The sequence below is a fragment of the Peromyscus californicus genome, unplaced genomic scaffold (genome assembly GCF_007827085.1).
Source record: "Peromyscus californicus insignis strain IS unplaced genomic scaffold, ASM782708v3 Scaffold_7__1_contigs__length_154581171, whole genome shotgun sequence".
Taxonomy (NCBI): domain Eukaryota; kingdom Metazoa; phylum Chordata; class Mammalia; order Rodentia; family Cricetidae; genus Peromyscus; species Peromyscus californicus.
The window spans coordinates 26,815,533-26,831,619 of NW_026294595.1; the positions used below are offsets into that span (position 1 = coordinate 26,815,533).

Sequence of the window (16,087 nt, forward strand, 5' to 3'; positions counted from 1 at the left end):
ACGATCAAATCTTAAATTACAGACATAGATGAAGACAAGAATCCAAAGTCAGCCGAATAAACCAGATCTTCAAAAAACAATTATAGAAGAAAATTTCCCCAAATTAAGGAAAGATATACACATAAAGATGTGTCTTCCTTAGGGTTTCTATTGCTGTGATGAAAGATATATGACCAAAAAGGAAGTTGGAGAGGAAAGAGTCTATTAGGCTTACACTTCAGCATTGCTGTTCATTACTGAAGGAAGTCAGGGCAGGAACTCCAACAGGATCCCAGAGGATCCTGGAGGCAGGAGCTGATGAAGAGGCCATGGAGGGCAGTTGCCTACTGGCTGCTCCCTAAGGCTTGCTTAGACCACTTTCTTATAGAACCCAGGACCAGCAGCCCACAGATGGCACCAACCACCATGGTCTAGGCCCTCCCTCATTGATCACTAAATGAGAAAATGCCTTACAGTTGGATCTCAAGGAGGTATTTCCTCAACTGAGGCTCCTTCCTTTGATGACTCTAGCTTGTGTCAAGTTGACACATAAAACCAGACATTACAGGATACAAGAAGCATACAGAACATCAAGTAGGACTAGAAAAAGGCCCTTATGGCACATTATAGTTAAAACATTAGGTAAAAAACAAGGAAAGGGTACTGAAAGCAAGGAGAAAGAAGAGGAAGAGGGGGGAGGAAGAGAGGAGGAGGAAGAGAAGGAGAAGGAATGAGAAAGGAGGAGGAGAAGGAGAAGGAAGGAAAGAGAAGGAAGGAGAAGGAAGGAGGAGACAAAGACGAAGATGAAGCAAAACCAACCACAAGTTATCTATGAAGGAAACATACCACAATAATAGCTGATTTCTCAATGGAAACTTTTAAAGCCAAAAGAGGCTTGGAGAAGTTGTAAAAGACTACAGATGCCAACCTAGACTACTGCATGCAGCAAAACTACCTGTAATAGTTGAAGTAGAAAAAAAAATGTTCAGTGAATGAAACAAGTTAAAATAATTCATGTCCTAAGTCCAATTAGGCAGCTGTAGGTTACTGCCAAGATATAAGTTCTACTGGACTTTTAGGGATAGTGTAGGCTTGGTCTTAGCACCTGTACTAGTATTAATGGTAACTGTGCTCAGAAAATCTTTCCCTGTGCTAAGTTCAAGCCTATTCTCACTTTCTCTTCTATCAGATTCAGGGTTGTCTGGTCTTATGCTGGGGTCCTTGATCCATCTGCATTCTTCCATATTCATCATCAAATTTGCCCAGCACCATTTGTTGAAGATGCTGTCTTTTCTCCAATGTTGTGTTTTTAGCTTCTTTGTCAAAAATAATGTGTCCATAGTTGTGTGTATGTATTTGTCTCGGTCGTAAATTTGACTCCATTAATCAAAGCATCTGTTTTCATACCAATACCACATTGTATTATCTGAAATCTGGGATGGTGATACCTCCAACATTTTTAAAAAATTATTATTCAGGATTGTTTTGCCTATCCTGTTTTTGTGTGTATGTATTTCCATATGAGGCTGAAAATTTTTTTTTCATTTCTGTGATGAATTGTGTTGGAATTTTAATGAGGATTGAGTTGAATTTGTAGATTTCTTTTGGTAGAATGGCAATTTTCACAATTATACTTTCACCCATCCATGAGCATAGGAGACCCTTCAATCTGCTGTCTTCTTCAATTTCTTTCTGCAGTGTCTTAAAGTTTTAATTACAGGAGTCTTTCACTGGCTTGATTAGTTTCTTATCTGGGCTGACAGTACTCCCAAGAGCCAAAGACAAAAACTCTAATAGCAGACATAGGAAGCCCTCTTTTGAACTGTTGGCCAAGGCTATCTAACAGAGTTCTAAAACATATAGCCTACTGCTGTTGCCCTTGTCCACCCCCAAAGTGGAATCCCTATTGCTGAAGATAGCATGCACTTCAGAAACAGGGCCCAAAGACCTTTGAGCTTGAACTGACCTGAATGCCTTCTCCCTGAGAACTAGCATTCATGGTACCAGAAGGTGCCACATAAGCTTCAACAGGAGGGAAGCAACCATAGTCATATCCAGTTATGACACCTATGAACCACGTCAGGAACCAGCATGGTGCCACACATATTTGTGTGGTCACCATCTGCTCTCTAACTGGACTTAAGACTCACTCAAGAAAGGGATACCAGCCTGGTACTAGAAAGCTAGTAACCACTCAGAACTGGTGAAATCATGGTTATTCGGGGAGAATCTACAACTACCAATCTACTAAAGCAGCATAATCCCTAACAACAATCTATAAACACTTGTTTTTATAAAGATAAGTGTAGTCCTCACACCCTCACACTTCATTAAGGAAACTTCTTTTTGAAAAAGATGGAGATCATTACAGAAAACCACAACCAATCAAAATGTGGAGTTGTGTAGCCTAGTTCCAATGGCTATATATACAAAATATTCCAAGCACCTAAGACTCAGCGAACATTGTGTAACAGGGGGAAAGATTTTAAGGGCCAAAAGATCAGGGAGTTTGCTGTAGGACTATGTCTCCTAGAAAAATTAGAAGCTATACCCATAAAGTCTCACTAGCATGCCCGCCCAAATGTAACCTGAAACAAGGATGACACCAATGGACATTCCAAACTGGACTGGGAAAGGCCTACAAGGCCTCAACACAACACAATGAACTATAGGCAACTTAGTAAAGTAGGGAGTGGGAGAGGTGGTTGTGGTGGTTTGAATAAGAATGGCCCCATAGGCTCATATACGTGTGGCCTTGGAGTAGGTATTGCCTTGTTGAAAGAAATGTGTCATTGCGAGTAAACTTTGAGGTTTCAAAAGCCCGTGCAAGGCCCAATCTCTCTCTTACTCTCTTGGCCTTAGGATCAATATGCATGGCTCTTAGCCACTGCTCCAGAGCCATGTATGCCTGCACTGCTCCCCACGATTGTTGAGGATGTCTTTCTGTACGCTGTGAATGTGTTGCTCTGATTGATTGATAAATAAAATGCTGATTGGCCAGTGGCCAGGCAGGAAATACAGTAGGCGGGATAAGCAGAGAGGAGAATGCTGGGAGGAGGAAGGCTGAGTCAGGAGACTCTGCCAGCTACTGCCACCATAAGAAATAAGATGTAAAGTACCAGTAAGTCACAGGCCATGTGGCAACTTATAGATTAATAGAAATGGGTTAATTTAAGATATAAGACCTAGATAACAAAATGCCTGCCACAGCCATACAGTTTATAAGTAATATAAGTCTCTGTGTGTTTACTTGGGTCTGAGCGGCTGCAGCCGGAGCAGGACTGGAGAAAAATCCAACTACAGATGATTATGGACTAAATCTCTGAAACTGTAAGCAAGCTCCCAACTAAATGCCTTCTTTTATAAGAGTAGCCTTGGTCATGGTGTTTCATTACAGTAATAGTAACCCTAACTAAATTAGTGGTCTTTCCCAGGTAGGTCATCATCAACTGGTCATCCAGTGTCAAATGGTCAAATGTGAAATCAAATTTGCTTCTATGGTACAAGAAGCAAGATATTAAAACTAGTAAATATTTTTAAGCAATTTGTTTCCTGTTTCAGGTGGTAATTTCAAAGATAAAAATCACAACGTCTTGTGGCAGCCAAAGCTGTAATTCTGTATTTTAGAATCCAAGTCAAGAGAATCATGGTAAATTCAATGCCAGCCTAGGTAACACAAAACCTGGGGCTACACAGGAAAATCTTGTCTCAAAAGAAACAAAGAAGCAAAATAGACAGACAAAAGATGATGTATTTATACATGGTTTATACTTAAAACAACTCTTTGTTACAGGGAGACTAAAATATTTACTTGGCACTTTGCTTAGTCCAGGAAGGTTAGGAGGATGGGTGTCACAGCCTGTATTTCCTGTCTCAGAACATTTTTCAGTTATTTTTGGCTAATTCTTCTGGTATTAAACTATACAGCTTTAAATAATATTGTTTTTCAATTTTAGGAATTACTATTAAGGCTGATGTAGATTTAGCATCTTAATACAAATATCCCAAACATGTACATGTCTTCACTATATGAGATATGAGACATTCGTATATGGTAATGGAAATATATGACTTACAGTTTAATGTATCAAGAAGTTGAATCTTGGCAACATGAGAAAAAAGGTGATATACAATAATATACAATCTGTTTACATATACTAAAAAAAGGCTAACTACCTATACATTCTTATAGACATAGGTGGTTAAGAATGCTAAAAGGAAAACTGAAAACCAGTGAACATACTCTCACTGATATTTTATTTTTGGATGGCTGTTCAGTGTTTCTGTTATTTCTAAGTATCACTTTTTTCCAGTGATATTTGTCAATGTATCCTTCCAACACATTCAGAAGAATCAAGAACTTCTATCACTTACACTATACACAACAAGGAGTGTATATGAGGTTTAAAGTTATGGTAAAGGCAAACTAGACAGATCATCTTGCAGGGGCCAAAACATGCACAGATGCACACACTTGACAATAAAAGAAATAAAGCAATCTGAAATTACAAGCCCAAATCTAAAAAGAGGTAAATCAGAAGTAAGTCCCATATTTAGTCACTTCTATGCTGATGACATATACAAAATATATGGCCAATAAAAAGGCTTACTCACTTAAGGCTTTGCTGGATTATGGTAAAACACCAGAGCTCAATGCCCACCAAAGGTGGGTACTCAGACAATCACCCACTTAAGTTAAGAAATTAAGGGCACCAAATCAGGATAAGGAAAAATGGCAAGATTTCAACCAAATTTTAAGTCCTGCTAAATGTTATCTATATAGCAGGGAAATTCCAAGATTTGGGAATGAATAAAGTCATTTATAACTGATAACCCTAGGAATCTTTCCTAGAAAAGTGTGATGTCTCAAAAATACCATTATCTTGTACCTTACATATTCCTGCAGCAGTACCTTTTCATCAGGACTGCCAGCCTGTAAATAACAACCCAGAGATTTAGTATTAATTATGAAAGTTTGGCCTTTAGCTTAGGCTTGTTCCCAACTAACTCTTATAACTTAACATTAACGTGCTTCTATTAATCTACATTCTGCTATGTGGCTCAGTTACCTCTGCGCTGTACCCTTAGGCCAGACTTCCTCAGAGTCTCAAGGCATCTCAGCACCCGAAATTATCTCCTCGTCCTCTCTCTCCCCAGAAATCCCACCTATCCTCTTCTGCCTAGCTATTGGCCACTCACCTCTTTATTAAACCAATCAGAAGGCACCTTGGCAAAGACACATCTTCAAAGCATACAAAAAGATTATCCTACAACATATTCCTGTAATTTCCCAAAGACCACAGCTGAAACAGATACCCAAGAAATAAAACATTGTAAATCAGCAGAAACATTAAAAAAATTTTAGAATCTGAACTTCCTGTCAAAGACAACAAATTAACTATAAATACATGCAAATAAAAGTCAAGGATGTGGTTGATATATTGGGTACCCCAATAAACTTATCTGGGGATCAGAGAGCAGAACAGCAACTATATTAAACATAGAGGTTAGGCAGTGGTAGCACATGCCTTTAATCCTAGCATTCTGGAGGCAGAGGTCTATCCAGATCTCTGGGAATTCAAGGCCACACAACAAGAAACAGAGCCAGGCATGGTGGCACACATCTTTAATCCCAGGACTTGACATTTGATGTCTTGCTTGGAAAGACACATGCCTTTAATCCCAGGAAATGATGGCATGAAGCAGAAAGGTATAAAAGGCATGGAGGCCTGGAACTAGAGACTTTTAAGCTTCTAGGCCTTTAAGCAGCAGTTCAACTGAGATCCATTCCAGTGAGGACTCAGAGACTTTCAGTCTGAGGAAACAAGATCAGCTGAGGAGTTGGCGAGGTGAGGTTGGCTGTGGCTTGTTCTGTTTCTCTGATCTTTCAGAATTTATCCAAATAACTGGCTCCAAGTTATTTCTATTTAGAAGACCTTTTAAGATTCATGTTACACAAGGAGGTAATTACTAACAGTTCATTCTATGCTTTTACAAAGATAATGATATATTAATACCAGAATCCACAAAGACTCTAAAGCATGACAAAGAATTCTACCTCCCCTCATCATAGTAAAATAGCAGAAAAATCATAGCAAACAGAGTATTTTTCAAAAATAAAACAATTTTCAAGCCGGGTGGTGGTGGCGCACGCTTTTAATCCCAGCACTCAGGAGGCAAAGCCAGGCAGATCTCTGTGAATTCGAGGCCAGCCTGGTCTACAAAGAGAGTTCCAGGACAGGCTCCAAAGCTACACTGTGAAATTCTGACTCAGAAAAAAAAATTTCTTTCAATGCACCAGAAATTAGATTGAGAGCTAATTTCTGGAAGTCAGTAACAGAAGAAAAACAAACAAACAAACAAACAAACAAACAAAACAAAACACGCCAAAAAACAAACAAACAAAAACCAGTAGAATGTTATCTTTAAAGTGGTGAAAAACAATCACAAGGCTGCAAGAAACCTTAACTCCTCAAAAATGAAGGCAAAATAAGGGCTTAGAAGCAAAGAAGAGATGTAGTTGGTTGTCTACATTAAGGAACTTCCACAGACTATACTGAAGTAAAAGAAAAAAGATACCAAAAGGACAGTCAGAAATGCAGGACAGTAATCAGGAGAAGTGGCAAAGAAGTAGAAATTTCTAACTCAATATTTATAGTTGAGAACACTGCTGTCCAATGTAAGTGTAAATCTTAAGTAATTTAACATTTTCCAATATATTTAATAAAACAAAACAAGGTAAAAGTAGTTATAATTTTAACAAGCCATTATTACGAGAAACTACAGTATTTTATACTCGTGGTGGCGCATACCTTTAAACCCAGCGCTGGGCAGGCAGAGGCAGGTGGAGTTCTGTGAGTTCGAGGCCAGCCTGGTCTACAAAGAGAGTTCCAGGACAGCCAGGGCTGTTACACAGAGAAACCCTGTCTTGAAATCCCCCTAAACCCTCTCCCCAAAAAGTTCCCACTCTCATTCATACCTACAAACATTTCAAGTGCTCATTTCATGCAGCTGGTGACAACTGTTCTGAGTAATACATATAGAAAACTTGTTTCCTGGAGATAAAGCTAAATATAAAATTTAAGGAACAGTAACAACATATAAACTAAGACAGTTAAACATACTATCTTGAAAATAAGTAATACTTCAAGAACAGACTAGCTATCTGCCCCAATGCTACAAATCCTCATGGAAAATAGCAAATTCAAAAAAACTACACGAAAGATTTACAAAGATGATTAAAAACACAATTTCAAAAAGAACATATCCAAACAGCCAGTAAGTTTCTGATACAGGGATATCTTCAGTACAGAACGGTAATCAAGACAGTGCAAACCATAAAACTAGATTAATCAGACTGGCAAAATTAAAATATAATTGTTGTTGAGATGGCACAGGGAAGGGTCTATCACACATTGAGGCAGGGGTATAAAATGGCATATCCATTTTAAAATTTGGTGAAACTGAAGACAGACATATACAATCAAAAAATACATAACTGCATAAGAAATCATTTATGTAGATATTCATAAATATTCTGAACTAGATTGTAAGTAGTTAAAAAATGAACATAAGCCAAACGTCCATTAAGACTAACTGTGGCTTATTCTTAATAAAAGCTTATACCTCAGATACTATTACACCACACTGAAAATATATGAATTACAGCAAAATATATTAACAGTGTCAAATCTTAGCTGAGTAAATAAAAAGAGACAAAAAAATGATACTTACTAGGATATTTGAACTACTTGCAAATTAATAAAGAGAGGGAAATTAATATTTGTTTAGGAATGCTGACACAAGTTTTTACAAGCTACTAAAAGAAGAATAGTGATTGTCATAATAATTAAGATATTGTTATTATTAAAGGAGGCACCTGAGGAGGAATGGTCTGGAAGGGATTAGTGGACATGTGCTTCCAAGGTGCTAAAATGTTTCAGTTCTTGATTCATAGTGGTTACAGGTTACATTACAGTCCTTCATTACATTTGTGTTTTGTGCACTTTCCCTTATATTTAGGCTCTTACATAAAACAGGATTTAAAAAGTTCTATCTAGACCATATTAGTTTTCTTGCTATATATATATATATATTTTTCTATTACGAGATTAAGATTTGGTTTTCTAATAAAGTTTAGGGCACTGGAGTTTTATTTTGAGACCACCTGACATAATTACCTCCCTCGCAAAAAGAAAAGGTAAGCACAGGGGCATGGATACATAAATTGGGTCCACTGAATAGACTGGCACCAAGTAAGATGTGTCAAATAAAATAACTTTAACTGACAATGAATCCTACTGAGCAGAACTAAAATTAGTAATGCTAACTAACAATTAATTCGAGGATCTTCGAATTCTCTAAAAAAAATCTTATTGATTTGGATCATTAAAGTATCTTTACAAAAAGCAATGAAAGACTAACGATTTTAATTGTAAAAAATGTGAAGGCGGAAAAGAAACCGTTATTTCACTATAAAATAACAAAACACCAGATTTAAAAAAAAACTTTTTTATTCTACTCTACAAGACAAAAAAATTTCGAGGTATCTCTTTTTTTAAGGACAAAACTCAATATGTGGGACCACACCATCCCACGCATCCTCAGAACGTGCAGTCTTTTGTGTGGCAGCATTCACACAGAGCGTGCAGGGAGCCTTCACTCAAACCTCCCCTGCCCGTTCTTTGCCTATAGCGCCTCCAAAATCGATTGCAAGGAAAACAGAAAAGGAAGGAACACAGGGATGTGTACATCGCAAGGCTACAGCAGAAGTTGATCAAAATTCACACATCCGGTTCGGCTTTCCCAGCTGGGTCACAGGCTCCGAAGCAAGGGTGAAGTGGTGGGTCACCTGCCGAGATGCCGATTTTTCTCTCCACACTGGCCAATCACGTACCTCACCCACGGACCGTCTGCAACTAGTCTCTGCAGAAGTCTGCCCTGCTCAAGGCTTCGTCCACGGCATCCCCGGGAAGCCGACAGCCTGAAGCAGCCCGCCTGCACTAGGCCCGCCCGGCCTACACAAGCCTACCGCTTTCTCAGTCGCTCTTTCCATCCGCCTGTGGCCACTGCCGCCCTGCCCCAGCCCAGGAGACCAGCCTTACCTCTCGCGGGGAAGCCTGCCTGCACCGGGGCAAAGCCGGCTGCCGCCGCCTGCGAGCACCCAGGCTCTTCACCTCCTCCTCGGCCCCGCTTCACCTGCGCCTGCCAAGCAGCGCACACAGCGGCTCCCAGCATGCGCAGCGCCCCCACCGCCTCTCCGGCCCCGCCCCGCCCCGGCACGTGACCTCCTTCCCTCCTCCCCCCCCACCGCCCCCTCGGTCCACGCCTACTTCCGTCCCTCCACTTTCCCTAAGGAGGGAGGAGGCAGCTGGGGGTGTTAAAGAGTAGCAACTTCCTCCCTCTTCCCGCCCCCGCCCCTCTACCCCCTGCTACAATGTCTTCCGGGTCGACAGCGCCTTGGAGCCTTCTGGGAAAACATCTCATTTCCTCCCCTCCCCCTCCTCCTGCCTTCAACCAACCAGCCTCCCGTCAGAAAGGGGCATGCGCAGTGAGTGCCTCCCGTCTCTTCTACCCGAGCCCCCCCTCCCCCCCAAGCAGAGAGACCCCAGCAGCAGCAGCAGCTGATGATGAAGAGAGAGGCAGTGGCAGAGGGGGGGCACCTTTTATTTCTATTTTTAAAGGGACAGGACACTAATTTTACCCCACTTCAACCTTGAATTGAGGGGGGTGGGGGGAAAGCGGCTGAGTTCCTCCCCCACCCTCCAGCTCCGAGCCCTGAGTGGGGGATTGAGCCTGAGAGAGAGGAGAGGAGTTTCTTCTTCTTAGAAAACCCCCATCCACGACTCCTACCCCCTCAGCCCTCTACTCGCCTGCTTCCAGAGCCCCTTCCACCCTCCTGCACTGTGGCCGTGAGAGGAGGAGAGAAAGAGACCAAAAGCCTCTTAGCAACACAGACCCTTTGCTGCTGCTGCTGTTGCTGCTGCTGCTGCTGCTGCTGCTGCTGTTGCTGCTGCTGCTGCTGCTGCTACTGCTGCTGTTGCTGCTGCTGCTTGGCCCTGGCTGGAGACATCTCCCTACACCGGGAGCAGCCACTTCCCCAGCTCTCCTCCTCCTCCTTTGCCTCCTCCTCCTCCACTCCCCCCCTTTATTACCCTTTGTGTCATCCTCCACAGCTCCAGGAAAGGCACTCAAAAGTGGGGGGCAGGAAAGGTAAGTGTGTCTGGGGGGGCTCCATTGCCTTCCTCTGGCTCTGACTTTCACTCCGAGCAGCAGTAGCACCAGACCTCATACGCAGTGGAGCTCCGGGGTGAGGAGGGGGTGGTGCTGGGGGGGGGGGTGAAGGAGGGGCTGGAGTGAGGAGGGGTGTGTGAGGTGGGGTGTCCACCCTGTCAGGGAAGGAAGGACACTTTTATTTTCGTTTGCTGTTGTCAAAAGTGGTTTCTCCAGCTAACATCTGATTGTGCCTTGCTTCAGTGGGGGGAGACTACAAAACAACCTCCTCCTTCCTCCAACGAGGCGCCAGGGAGAGAGACAGAAAGAGGCAGACTTTCTAGATGTCACTTACAGAATTGCGTGTAGAGAGCTTTTCCTCCTTCCCCAGGAAAAGCTGCCTGCTTTTGATTCTGAGTGGGAAAATGTCGGGATCTGAATTGTGTTGGAACTGCTTATCCAGTTGTAGACCTGAGTGTTTCTCTCTTTTGGCTTCTGGCTGTGGCTTGGATATTGACTTTAGGGTAGGAAGACTTGGCTGGTTTTTATGTTAGGTGTTTTTAGTTTCTCCATTTTTTATTTTGTCTGAATTGCCTGGCAGATTTCAAATTTTAGTTCATAAGGCCTTTGGTTGGGTTTTACACTTGCATTTTTTTGTAAAATATTTGTTTCATATTGACTATATAAAGTTCAAAGCTTGAAATGCTTAAAGTTTAAATGCCATTGGTATAATCTTTTCCCACATAGTTTCAGGTATTTATTTTCCATAACATGAAAATATTAGCTATTTCATAACTAACTGGTTTTTTTTCACTCTAATCTTGGTAACTTGTCTGAACAAGTAATCCCCATTGAAAACTTTATGTTGTTCTTGCTGCATAGAGGGCCGAACCTCCCCATCAATATTTTGCTGGATTGGTACCACTTTCAGTTTTAACTGAATTATTTATTTACTGTTGTAAATTGAGACGAGTTTTTCATCTAGAGGTAGTGAAACAAATTGTTCATAACATGTGAAAGGAAATAAATTTCTGAAATTCACTTTCATGAGTTAAAGAAATCATGAAGTTGTAGCTAGTATGTTATAGCTAGGTACAAAACGAAAGGTAAATCTAGATTTAGGTTTATAGAATAACAGTTTTGATAAAAAAAGACTATTCTGTATTCTTACGTGGTGTGTTCTTAGTGGCTTCATTTTATAGTGCTGTATTTTATTTATATTTATATATTACATTTATTTATATTTCAAAATATAGTGCTATATTTTATTTCACAAATACTAAAAATATATTTCTGTTGTAGGCCTCATACTTACAGCTTACATTAGGAAGTGGTATTTTGTTTCATTTATACATTTCTTTATCCTTTTTTTGAAGATGGATGCACACATTCATATTCATATTCTCTCTGTGTGTATTCCTCTATCTTACTTTTTAAAAACTGCATTGGTTTCTCTGATTCCATAATTTATGTCAACAATAGGAGATCAGCAAGAAGGATTGAAGATATAGAAATCTATAAAGATACTTGACATACAATCTTTGACATAGTCTTGCAATGTGATGCTCCCCTTTGTTTGTCTTATTTTGTTTTGTTGATGGTAAAGACAAAACATGATATACTCTTATTTTAGTGACCGAAAAGCATTGCATATGTAGAAACTTGTTCAGTAAAATTTTAATTACCAACTCTGTGGAAAAGTAGCCATTTACACATGGGCGGGGAACTGTGTAGCTGTAAACAGCATAGTCCTATTTCTTTCATTTCTGTTATAAATTTGAATTTTTTTTTTTAGCTTTTCTCTGAGATGTGATTGCTGCACTTAAGCAGAAATCTGTGTTAATTTCAAGTTTGTCTCCCATCATAAATACTACTAATACTTCTGTCTTTTTAAAAACTTAACAAGCGTAATATAGTGAATAGAAAGTAGAACTTATGAAAGGAGGCAATGTTAAGTATGCAACTTGTATGGACAATTAGGGTAGTAGTTATCTAGTAGACAGCTAAGTAAAAATTTAGAGTCTTGAATTTAATGTTTAGTTTGTGATTCCTCTTTTTTGAGACAGGGTCTTGGTATATAGCTGAGTCTGGTCTTGAACTCATGATCATCCTGCCCTCAACCTTTTGAATGGTGGGATTACAGGCATGTCCTACCATTCCCAGCTGTTTAGATTTTCCTTTAAAAGCATTCTTATTCTTCTATTTCCTACTTAGTCCCTACTATGGTTAGAAGACTGTATTTCCTGTAAAGAAGATAACATCTTATGACTTGAAAACCTTTTATATTTTTAGCATGCTTATATTCTAAGTGTTAAATACTGTTGATATTTTAGGAGGATAATTGTTCAAGTAGATAATACCTTGGAGGCCACATTATATAACTCTTCATTTTCCATGCTGTGATATTTAGAAAGCCTGAAGAATTTACTCAAGATTCCAAGATTTTTGTTTTTGTCAGAGATGAAATTTTCATGCCTAATTCCATGCATAGCAGTTCAGAGTTTTACACAGAGGCTTTTTTTCGAGACAGAGTCTATGATCAGGAAATCCATTTCTAGACCAGATTGGCTTATTTCACAGAGATCCACCTGCCTCTGCCTCTTCAGTTCTGGGATTAAAGGCAAGCAGCTACCATGACTATATAGACTAATCTTTTTCTATAAATGTTAAGGTATATTGCTTTAGAGCTATGATTTGCCCATTTATAAAGCAATAATTTGTTGTTGCCCCTTCTAAGAGATACTACTTTCACTGGTTGTGAGTCTATACTTTTTCTGAATAATTTTGACTTTCTCTAAATCTAGCCCCTCCCCCTCAACCTTCAGTTAATCAGTTCAGTAAATATATCCCTTACTCTTGTATTGAGAATCCTTATTTACAAAAACAAATAGATTTATAAATGTTTACTTGTGAGTTTGACTTAATATGAACCACTTAAGGACAGAATTTTTCATCTGATCTGAGCTTGAACGCACCTCATTCATAGCAAACATGGTACATAGTAGGGCCAGCTGGCTGACATAATCCATATTAGTTTCAAAAAATAGATATATTTGATTTTTTTTCACTCAAGTGTGAGATTAATTTTTTTCTCCTTTTTCCCCATCCTTCCTGGTATAATTCTCATTACCATGAAAGTTTTTTTCTTTTTTGTTTTTAACTTTAGAATTTTTTTCTTGATGTTTGCTGTGGCTCTCACATTTTCTAATTAACAGCTAAATTAAATGCTGTTAAAAATGTAGTACTCATAATAAGAATTAAAAACATATTTCCTTCTCATCCTCATTAGGATAGAATTTGACAAAAGTGGCTTATTTTGAATAAGCAGTTACTTATAAACTTGATTAAACATATATTTGTTCAAGATTCACATGTTTCATTTTAGTGAGTGAATGATACTGTAGGATGTTGCGATGATTAGGCCGCTTTTTACCAGCTCTATAAAGCAATCATTACTTAGGTGACATGTTTCCCTGACTTTGTTTTTTGGTCCTTACCCAGACAATTATCAGCTTTCGAGTTTTCTATGGATATGAAGATTTACACCTAGTCATCAGTGGGACCCCATGAAGTCAGCCAGAAAGCCTATATCCACTTATGTATCTTTGTAAACTTTGCTGCATTTTGATTGTATGTGAAAAATAGATTGTGCTTAGAAATGAACTAAACATCTGTAGAGTATCTTCGTCTGCCAGACACTATTTTAGGCCTCTGAAAACGAGGATGGCCCTGCAATTCCATGTAAGATAGTTCTTAATTGTATTCCATAGATGTATTGGTCAAATCTTTATGTTTTTACTGAAATAAATTTTATATTAACAATATTAATATTGTTAGGTGGGAAAATGGATGTCCTAGGAAATTATTACTGTATTTTATATAAAAAGACTAGTATAGCAAAAGTTCTACTTAATACTGTACTTTAGGTATTTTCGATTCATACACAATTCACTAGCTTTAGACCATAATAGTCGTTTATGTGACTACTGTTGCTGGGTTTTTATTCTCAATATAATTCTCTAATTTGAAGATTATTAAAAATGTTCATTAAGTTTTTCAAATTAAAAAAAGGCATTTCTCTCCAAATTTAATGTTTTGCCCTCAAAATAATTTTTTTTTCTGATAACCCTAAGACAGGTATTCTTTCATGGTTTATTGAAAGGTATGCATTTTCATGTTGAGTGCTTAAATATTTTGTACCACATTTTAAGCAACTCTTACAATGTAATTGAAATCAAGTAAATTACTACCTACTTTTTATGAGTTTTAAATTTTTTAGTATATACTAGGCATATTTCTTCAAGATCCTCATGAAAAAAATTCCTCATTTTATTTCTAAAACATTTGCAATGTTTAATACTGCTTATATGATACTGCTTCTATAGTTTTAATGAGTCAGAACTTTCTCAATAGATGAGTTCTTTAAAAAGCAAAGAATCCTATATCACTTTCTTTAATAGCGTTAATACATAATTGAAAAGTACTTTGGAGAGAAAAAGCTACATTCACTTCTCAGTTTTTACCATGTATATTTTAGAATAATGTTGATTCACAGTTGAAGAAAAGGAGTGGATGCCTCTGCTGGCTAGTTTAATACCATGAGAAGGAAACTGACTGTACATGGTAAATTCTGAACTCTTTCACATTAGTTTGTTGCTATTTTACTAATACTCATTGTTTATTGTAAGTGTGTAGCACCTTAATGAATGTATCAGTTTTACCCAGTTTGCATTTGCATTATTGGGTCATGTGCCATATGATGAAACCGTTTACCAACTTTTTATCATTAGACAGCACCAAGCACTGTATTGCGTTAGACATAGGGTACTTCTTAGTTCAAAATACAAGCATAATAGTTTTATTGATCTGTACTCGGGAAAGAGTAGTAAAATGACAGTTCTGATAGCTTTATAGGTAGGATGATGGAAAATTTTTCAGTGTACGGAATGGATGGAAAAACAAAAACAAAAATCCAGTCTCTTATAGGATATAGTCCAGTGTGTAACTAAAAGTATAATCAAAGTCAGTCTTCCCTTTACATAACAAAATAACACACAGAGTTCTTTCCTTGACCTTCCTTTAACATGCGTGGAAATACATTTAGGGTTTTGCTAAATGAAGTTGGAGGTTACAACAGTATGTGACAAGATATTTCTTCTAAGAATTTTTATACAAAAGTTTTGTTAGTGGAATGCCACAGAACAACAGGTTATTTAAAAGCAGCTACCAAATTTAATGCAATAAGCCAGAGTTGTTTTTCTTTTTTCTTTTTGTTTCTATTGCCTTCTTTAAGGAAAAAGAGTAATTAAATCAAAATTTCCTATTTTGTTAATCAATTAATCTTTATGTTCCATCTTAGTAAATATATATTTGTACTATATAATCATGTTGACTGTCATTCTATGAGCAGTATGCCAGTGTTTGAAAATATTTTTAAATGCTAAGGAAATCTGTATTTCTGTTAAAGATAATTACAAATGGTTTCTGACATATAAGAGCAATTTTTAATCAATGGAAAAGTATGTTTGTGGTCCCAAATAATTTTTTAAAATAACCTAAAAATAAGTTATAAGGAAGAATTCTAGCTCTTTGGCATTTCTATTTGAGGTATAACTATATTATATAATAAATTATTGTTGGAACAACTCAGTATGTCTTCAAAGAGAAAAAGAGCTGAGATATTTATGGATTAACACACACTAATATTTATTTTCTAATATAGGTAGACATAGTGGAAATAAAAATTGCTAATGACGTTGAAGCAGCTGCAAAGCTTATACTTCCTTCAAAGTTGGATATGACAAAATTTTGATCTAACATAGTTTTCCTGTAAAACCTTTTCTTAGAGAACTGTTCATTAAATTCCGTAGAAGTGAACAAATTATTAGAATATATT

At 38.1% G+C, this 16,087-nt stretch overlaps 1 protein-coding gene and 1 long non-coding RNA gene across 9 annotated transcripts in view; one reads left to right on the forward strand and one right to left on the reverse strand.

Annotated features, from left to right (window-relative positions):
• The window catches only part of Orc4 (origin recognition complex subunit 4), a 45,012-nt gene extending 34,771 nt beyond the window's left edge, over nt 1-10,241 (reverse strand). For 5 of the 8 annotated variants that reach the window (XM_052725950.1, XM_052725943.1, XM_052725946.1 and 2 more), the window contains exon 1: nt 9,084-9,241. In XM_052725950.1, coding sequence (XP_052581910.1) covers nt 9,084-9,216 — 133 coding nt within the window. In that variant the 5' untranslated portion in view covers nt 9,217-9,241. Of the gene's footprint in view, nt 1-5,178; nt 5,283-9,083; nt 9,242-9,937; nt 10,044-10,133 lie in introns of those variants that run through there. The other 3 variants (XM_052725949.1, XM_052725948.1, XM_052725947.1) reach the window with 3 other exon arrangements.
• Nucleotides 10,078-16,087, forward strand: part of LOC128102309 (uncharacterized) — a 158,190-nt gene continuing 152,180 nt past the window's right edge. Inside the window, exon 1 of the long non-coding RNA XR_008215380.1 lies at nt 10,078-10,191. This is a non-coding gene — a long non-coding RNA (uncharacterized LOC128102309). The remainder of the gene's footprint in view (nt 10,192-16,087) is intronic.